Source organism: Rosa chinensis, chromosome 4 (assembly GCF_002994745.2).
Source record: "Rosa chinensis cultivar Old Blush chromosome 4, RchiOBHm-V2, whole genome shotgun sequence".
In the NCBI taxonomy this organism is placed as follows: domain Eukaryota; kingdom Viridiplantae; phylum Streptophyta; class Magnoliopsida; order Rosales; family Rosaceae; genus Rosa; species Rosa chinensis.
In genome coordinates this window covers 66273114-66282362 of record NC_037091.1, presented here as the reverse complement: position 1 = coordinate 66282362, position 9249 = coordinate 66273114, and the positions used below count along the sequence as shown (strand labels likewise).

Below are 9249 nucleotides of genomic sequence, written 5' to 3'. Positions count from 1 at the left end.
ATTTTCAAATTCCGAGACTCTGTTTTTGAAAGAGGGGCACAGAGAGACGTGGGCACAATAACAGAGGAGAACTGAAGCGTTAACGTGAAGAAATCTCAACGTTTTGGGCTCTATTTGGGAAAGCCACAGAAAACGATCCAAAGCCGACAGGGCTGAGACAATCAAGACTTGCTACGACTGTAGACGATCGGACGGTTTGGGTTGGATCAATCCAAAACGGAAACCAATCTTGAGAACACTGTTTCGGCTATCCCGCCCAGTCTAATTTGCCGATCACCTGAATAGTAATCGTTCATGTGACACAACATGATTGCTGAGTTTGGAATGGCATACGTGACACACATCAGCCCAAGACTTTTTCCCTTGTGACAAGTTTATTGATCGAGAAAATCTTCAACGGGACAAACTATCACTTGTAATTTGTAAATATTTGTTAATTCCTGCATGAAGGTTGGCGGTGATTAAGGATGATTAGTATATCTAAAATACTTCCATCAACTTTTACAACTTGGATCAAAAACACACGTCTGTTTGATTTATATATAGCGGAGTTGCAAACAAAAAGAAAACACACTATTCATAAGGAAAACGACAAACGAAAATGAACAGTGTAGGGAGGTTTGCGCTTTAGAATAGAGAACAGAGAATGAGAGAGTTCTGTGGCCTGCATCATCAATCGCATCGCCTTCTTCGTGTTTCCAGTCCCGTAGCTGTCAGTTTGAGTTTCTGCTGCGCTGCAGTGGCAGCATCAACTTCTGAAGGCTTAATTTGAATTAGAACTAGCATATATATGCTTTTTCCTCAGCTTTACAGTCGATCACCGTTTCCTGCCTCATTGCCGTGGCCAGACTTGGCAACAGCCTTATGTGCCTTCCTAGCTAGTTTATTATTGTGCTCCATATACAGTTCAGTGAAGATGGGCTGAATTTTTTCCGGCCAAAAAAATCTTTGACTTCTCCACTGCATCCTCCTGGAAAGTTCTGCAACTGTAGCCATATTGTTTCCAACTTCACGTTCGCTGCTGGGAACAGAAAATAGAGAAAAGTAAAACTAAGATTGATGAAATCCCAGAAATAGCAAATGAAATAGTTATCATGATGTCTAATCAAGAGACACAACAGCTATCTGAAGACAATCAAAATGTTTATAGCCGACCTCCCATCTAATGCGGCATAGAGTTGCACCAATTCATCCAGCATGCTCAGCACTTCTCTAGATAACTTTCGTTCTTCTTTGTCATCAAGGCCAGACCATGCGGCAGCCAAAAGCCGAATAATCTTCTCCACATCCAACTGAAAAGAACATCAAGGAAAAATTCAATACATTGAGTCGCTGGCTAATGTGAACCATATATAGTAAGAACTAAGCTAGCTAGCTAGTATTACCTTGATTTTTGAGGCATCTGAAAATATATTGCACTGATCTCTTTCCTTTGCTGGTTTAAAACCTTTAAATATTTCCCACAAGGGATCAAAATCCACGGGGAAGTTATTTCTGTTCCAATGCCGAAGGTTCTCAGTGGTGTATGTCTGCCCTTGTGAAGAACGAATCATAGAGTGTTTTGGAAATAGAGATCTTACTATTTCAGCCATGCATATGTTAGCCTTCATGTTGATGATAATGGCATCTGAACAGAAGAACCTTGAACAATCAATCCCAAAACTTGCAACCACCAAAGGATTACCGCTCTTCTTAAAAGCTCGAGCTAGCACATCAACATGTCTACTAACAGAATCACGTAAAGATGCAATTCCCCTAAGGACATAGCAGAACTCCTTTGGTAACTGGTCAGTGATGTACTTCCTCCTCAGCAAATCCAAGAGAATATCAAAGCCCATCCCAAAATTCAAATAAAGCAGACATAACACAAAAACCAATCTCTGCATCAGTAGCGAGTAATACACCTTCCAACTATTATTGGTACACTTTTTTATCCACTTAATCATATCCGTCTTATTAAAAAGAAATTCCCGAACAACATCAGTCAGAAACTGAAGGATGCATTCAAAAGATATTCGAACATCATCCACTATCACTTGATTATGTTCCTCCTTATATATCAGCCGCTCAATGAAACAAGATCTTGTAGTGATTGCATAACCTTGAAAGCAACAGATCCGAATCAGAAGGCAATCTACAAGATATAAGAAACAATCAGGTGTTATATTGTAGCAATGTAAACTCCAATTCTGACTATAAGTTTTGAACAAAGCACCATGGAACTTCCACAAAAGAGACACCTCTCTCGGTTCTTGATGACTGATATTTCCAAGTAAAGGACCTCTCTCAGGTGCCACCGAATATTCAAGAACTGTGGCATTTTTAGGGCGCTCACTATTATAACCTTCTGGCAGCTCTGACTGAATACTGTCACATAGATCCTCAATGAACTTTTTCCATGGAGAGTTGCAGTCTAGATTTTTTATAAGCTTCTCATAAAGTTCATTATCCAGCTTACCGGACCCAAGAATGATCATCGCAATACATCCCATTTGCCCAGATGAAAGCCTGTTTGTCGAGCTGATGTACTCAACTATGACTTGATTCAGTAAACACTTACAAGAATCAATTTGCCTAAGAGAAATCATATCCTCTCTTGATGACCTCATCCAATCTAAAGGAAATATGTAAGAGACAAAATTCTCAGTCGACAATGTAACAAATCTGTGGAGTGTCTCAGCATGATAATGAGTCATCTTCAGAAATTTGGATTCCAGAAGATATTTTGCAACCTCGTATATAAGGATAAGAGACCGGCTCTGGCAGAACACTGAATCAGAATTATTGATTGCGAAGTTGTAAAGCACTTCAAGCTTCTCCAAAACCTTAATGCCAAGAGAAAGCATCTCTGAACTCCAATAACTCTGAGCATCCAAGACAAGTCGGTGAACATCAATGGGGATTGACTCCTCATTTCTTGGGAAAGATCTCTTGTCAATACTTCTCACCCAGTCAATATCATAAATGAGTGAAAGATAGAGCGGATTTAGACCATCATGAAAATGCCTCCACACCCCTAAATAATTCAGAAAGAAGTCACCATGACTTATGTAATCATTAACATCTATCGATCCAAGATATTCAAACAGGTGTACAACTGTATCCTTCCAAGAATTCCAGAAGTAGACCAGTGAATCAATAGAAACCTGCTTCTCATATTTTTTGTTTGAAGGCCTTTTAAGATCACCAGGCAGTTTTTCTTCCCACAAATATTTTGAAGTGCGTGATGAAATCTGAGCATTCAAAAACTTTCGAGTAGAAAGCATTCCATCTCTAAGAACTTTCATCCTTGATCTGTCATCTTTTCCCTCATAATAGTGAAATGCGCAATGCTCAAGAAATTCCAATTCCATTTCATGAGTCTCATCTGCTTGTCTGGCCAGATCATACTCGTCTCTTGCATGTTGTCTCCAATATTTTATGTATTCCAAACCTCTGTGAAATATATTTCCTCGTAAACAAGAAGAAATACTCAGAAAGAAAAAGTTTCCTCTAGCATACACATCTGCAGCAAGCACATAATTTTCAGCAAGATAAAAGCACTCCCCAGCATTTTCCAGTTCCAGTTCGCCACATTTATACAAATAAATTGTTCCTGCACCAATTAAAAAAAATATTTGAACTAATACAAGCAATTAAGGAGTTTGAATGTTCAAGTACGACAAGACACCCTGAAAGGTGTCATGCAACGCCATAGCCCTTAAACTGTCATTATGAAGGCTGGAAAAATAAGAAGACCCAATATCGACATCATACCTGCTCGTTCATACTCGCCCAAATCATAAAAGCATCTGGCAGAAGGTACAAACAGGCCTATAGCTTCAAAAATTGAAGCTGCTTTCCTAAGGAGTGCATTTGCCTCTCCATGACTAGAAGTGCGCATATGGTCTGCCTTGACTTTAAGCTCAGCAGCTTCAGACCGTCTTTCCCAAAATGTATCACCAGCTTTATGAAAGCACATTCTGGCCATTTTGTAGTTATGCTCATGATATAGCTGAAAGAAACAAATCAAATGAAGTTAAAATGTTAGATTAATACTGTTGAAAAATAATGCTGTCACAACAATAGTTGACTTATGTTAATGATAACAAAAGTTATAATAAAACATAATGATTTCAATTCTAATGAATAATCACTTAACATGAGCCTACTATTATTAATCTCATCATCAGTGTATCCTCTCTACTCATGTTAGGAACTTAGGATTGAGCAGACCTTGATGCCACGTGATCTCCAGTCTCCTGAAGTGCTTGCAACTTGCATAATTTGTGCAAGTGAATCGTCTAGTTCTCTAAGTTGTACAAGATGTTGCCTTTTCCAATAGTCAAAAATTGGGTTGGAAAGTTCTTCAACATTCTCGTATATCCAGAGTCTCTGTCTTGTACGAGAGACAGCCACATATAACTGCTTTAGTTCAGAGCATAACATGCTGTGTTTGGCATCATCAAAACTTGGAAAGCGCTCAGGTAATGTGGAGTCCAGCAAATTTTGTTCTTGCATGAATTCATATAGCACCCTCCATTGATTTTTCAGTGGTGATGATCCAAAAAATTTGTATAGGAGTACATCCTACAAAAGGGACTAAGTTTCTGAGAATGCATGTAACAAAGATAGATTTCAAACACAATAACATATTTTTGTTTATATTCTTCTCTTCATTTCAACATGAACCAGCATCTTATATGATATTTATGAAGAATTGGATGAAGACGCAACAAGGAAAGTTTTGACAAAGAAAGAAAAAAAAAAGGTACAGGGATTACATACGGCATCAAAAAAGAACATCCTCCAGATCATGGCATAACTAACTGCAGATCACAAAAGCAATAACCTAGTAATCTACTAATGATGATAGTAAATCTGCAAGATTAAATAAACAAATATTAATTACCTCAAATTCTAGACCCTTGCACTCCACTATAGTAAGAACTAGAGCTTGCTTCCCAATGGAGTTAGAGATTTCTTCTCGAGAACAATCATCACGGACCAAAATAACTTGATCCGCACCAAAGCCACCCATATTTCCGGCAATAATCCCACTACTTCCTAGAATTTTTTTGAATAGTTTTTCATCATTTCCAGAATAGAGTAGAATCGGAGCTTCCCCATATATCATACTCGTTTCTGGTTCTAAGACATCAATACAGAGGGGGAAAAAATGATAAATCAGTTCAACAATGCTCTGCAACAACTTCAGTATCCCATCATGGCTTCGGAAGTTTTGTGTCAACTGAAAGATGTTTGAGATCTGTCCTTTTTCTTTCCTATTGTCGTGTTTTTTTTTTCTTGATTCCAATACAAACTTCTTGTAAAAGAGATGTCGTATATCTTGGAATCTAAAATCAATACCCCTTGCTATAGTCTGGGCTGTATCTCCAGAAAAAACGAAACCCTCTTCAACATTGCTGCAGATATGTTTAAACAATGCAATTTGGCTCATGGCAAGATCCTGGACCTCATCAATGTACACAAAATCAATTTCATCACCCTTGTATTTTTCACATTTGAGCCGATGGTGAATATCATTTACAAAATCAGCAATATCAAACTCACCATTTCTCATTTTCATTTTCTCATATACCTGAAATATATCATATATTATCTCTCTCTTTTGCTGGCTTAAACTGGAAGCCCGGCCCTCTGACATTTGCACATAATCCAACTGACTGAGTTTTCCATCACCTGCTTCCAACGCTCTAAGACCACCTTTGATATGAGAAATAATCTCAGTAAAGACTCGTGAAGCATCAAGCTTCTTTGTCAACTGAACATCAAAATGAGGCCAATATGATGAGCTAAACCTTGCATATGTGACCTCCTTGGTGGTGAGGAAGGTCTGCAGCACATTAGCTCTTGATATTCGCTGTCGATCTTGAGGTAGTTTTGCGATGTCTGGGAATCTTTCAAAGTATGAATTACTCAGACTTCCATCAAGCATCATCAAGAACTTATGAAATGTTACGAAAAGCGGATAAAATTTTGGAGGAATATCACAAAAAGAATCTGGGATACCCCTAAATTGAGCTTCCTCATCATCAAAATCATCCATATCAACCAAACTGCTTCTGCCGGAAGCAAAACTGTGAACATTAAATAAAACAAATCCCTTCAAATTACTATTCCTGGGACACATAAAATATGAAGATGATAGTTACAGTTGAAATAAAATTACAAGGACCAAATGATTTTCCATGACAGCACCAGAATCAGCTAGAAATAAATCTAAAGAGCTTCAGATAAATGACTAGGAAAGTATGCTATTACACAGAGGGGAGCAAAACATAACGTACATGCATCCATGCATGGTGAAAACATTGTCCAAAGATACGAGATATGAATGAAAATAATCATATTATATTTTTGGAAAATTTATACACATATCAAACCAATAAAAATAACTAGGCATTACATCTATACACATAAGTTTTTTTATTTTATTTATTTTACATACATTTCACATGTTTAGATGTGCTAACAATTATAAAGCATCAAAGATAATAGCATGTATCCATCGTGATCAACAGAACAATATCTCTTGCATTTTACAGGGCAGCTAGTTAATCAATAAGGACATAGTTTTTCTAGAACTCTGAATGTTAAAACAAATATGGTGCACTTGATCTAAAGAGTTCAGTATATACAATATATCGATCCAGTGAAAGCAAACAACTAATTTAAGAGAAAAAGAAATGAGCAAATTAACATCTTTTTGCTTAAATAATCCGCTCACCTTTTCAAGCGTAAAAAATGTTGTTTGACGGCAAAACAGAGTTTAGGACTCACGGTCACAAAAAGCTGGTGTAACACCATCCCTTTATTTAATGCAGAAGAAGAACTCTGTACAGCTTTATTATGCAGACCAGCATGCCCGACTGCATTGCTTTCAACATCATAGAAACCTTCATCAACCATAAGGTGCTGCTGTTCTTTCTGATATAACTTTGTAGTCAAAACTGTTGTCTTTCCAGTGCCTGACCGTCCCAGTATAAATGTACTTCTATCATAAAGAACAGCCTCCCTTTCTTGGTCAGTAACTTCAAAAGGGAGATCCACTTTGCTGTCCTCTCTGTCAGATAACAAGAAGTTCACTACCCCAGATGATAAGGAGTAAAACTTCATCAGCAACAAGCTCTCATTGACCTTTGAATTCTCAACACAACTTCCATTCACAGAAGAGTCACCAACAGAATTACTCATGCTTTTGGTGCTGCTTAGATCTTTATAGCGGACAACATCCAAAGAGAGGGGCCAGCTTGCTGGAACTTCCAAATGACTGGTCGCAAAAGACAAACCAACAGAAATCATTACAATCTAAAGCAAATTTTAAGATAAACTACTTGAAGAAAAGTTCAGGCAACATCAATTATATAAAACTAGAATGATAAATTAACATACCCCTCAAGACATTTCTCTCTACAGAGATTGACAAAAAGATTCGTGTATCTACTAAATATGCAGTCCAATCGATCTGCCAATTTTTGGATATCCAACAGACCAGGCAATAAGTCCCACATCCTCAACACTTGCATGTATTTCAAATCCTTTTCAATGTCGATTGTCAAAACAATATATAGATCATCGACCTTAAATTGCTTCAGTGTCATCGAAGAGATTTTACATATTGTGTCTACATTTCTTTTCTTGGGTCTCCAGCCACTCGAAAGCTTGAGAAGAAGATTCAGTACTGACATCTTCTTTTGGAATGACTTCAACTTTTTGAATGATTTCATAAAGTTATCACCAAACAGCACCTAACAAAATTGGAAGAAAAAAATATTGGTAGTATCACTAAATTATTGCAAATTGGAAATGTAAAACGAAAGAAGAAACATTAATGCTGAGAACCAATGATTGTACCTTCCATCTGGAACTGATGCACATGTGCATTGCGTTCCATATCCTTAAGTTAGGAGTTATGTTTGCTAAGAAGACCAAAAACAGTGATGTTCCATTGCCATTGTTGACTTCAAATTCTTTCGGTGCTCTGACTTTAAGGGAAAGAAAGGTTCTATCATCCTCTTTCTTATCTGTGGAGACCTCAGTGACTATTACAAGTGACCACCATTTCCCCAACTTTCGTAAATCAGATATAGTTTCGAGTTTAGCATCTGCTAAAACAAAAACATCTCCCTGAATGGGTTTGTGCAACTCCTTGCCAGAATCACTGTTTCTCCAGCCATCAATCTCTATATCATATAGCTTTGTTTCTCCTTCATAGTGCTTTGACTCTTGGATGGCATTTACTTGACAAAATGGCGCTCTGTGCATGGATTCCATACTGGATTGCAACTGAGCTCGAGTTTCATCCAATAATGGATATGAACATGCCCCAAATTGTTGAACTGACTCGGGAATCTTTTCCACCTGAAAAACACAAAAGATTAAGCAAAGTGATGTTACAAATAAAATATGTTGTGGATACTACATAGGCTCATAGAATCTAAAACGCAGTGAAATCATATAATGGGAAAAGCATTCATGCCTGGTGATCAAGTCAATCTGATCTTTAAACAAATTTCACAAAATTATTCTAGATATATCTGATCAAATACCTGGTGCTTGTAAAGGTTTTCATTACATATGTCTTCAAGGGACCAAGAAAGCACAGTGTCAGTGAAGCTTTCTGAACCTTCCATCATGATCAACAAATCAACATGCACTTTCAGACTTTTTAAGTCATGATGCACTTGTTTCTCTTAACCTGCATGTAATCAATTAGATCAAACAGAACAGCTTTTTCTTTGTCAAATTGAAAGATGATCGACGATCTAGCACTGCATGCATTGCATTAATATACAAGAATAAGGAAAGCCATGTACAAGATAAATTAGCAACCATTTAATTTGGTAAAGATTTTCAGCTACTTACAAGACAAGTTCCCCTTTGACCAGTTGACCTCCAAACCAGTGGGCCTCTTTTTTAAACTTGTACACTAGACTAATCAAAACCAGTGAAGAAAAATGAAAGATGTGTTGAAGGAATATCGATTTAGTGTGCCTTATCAAACTAGGAGTAGCAATAGGAGAGAAGGTTCTAGATTTCCCAATCCTACACGGATTGGTATTCCTTGTAACATTAGAACTAGCACTTTGTAATCCCTATATATAGGGCTCCTATTCTCAATAATAAGAACACATCTCTCTCATCAATCTCTCTCAAATACATTATACTTAAACACGTTATCAGCACGACTCTAACCACAAAACAGAAAACCAAAACTCATTCACAAAGCAGCCCCTAGCCGAGCTA

At 37.4% G+C, this 9249-nt stretch overlaps 1 protein-coding gene across 1 annotated transcript; it reads right to left on the bottom strand.

Annotated features, from left to right (window-relative positions):
* Positions 1–504: 504 nt before the first annotated feature.
* On the bottom strand, positions 505–8971 carry LOC112196233. The gene is made up of 11 exons (XM_040517978.1): positions 8869–8971; positions 8553–8701; positions 7858–8364; positions 7396–7751; positions 6731–7273; positions 4892–6122; positions 4216–4569; positions 3757–3994; positions 1386–3595; positions 1156–1292; positions 505–1021 (listed from the first exon to the last, which is right to left on the bottom strand). The coding sequence occupies exons 2-11, from the start codon at positions 8637–8639 to the stop codon at positions 808–810; spliced, it is 5877 nt and encodes a 1958-aa protein (XP_040373912.1). The 5' UTR covers positions 8640–8701; positions 8869–8971; the 3' UTR covers positions 505–807.
* Positions 8972–9249: the final 278 nt, after the last annotated feature.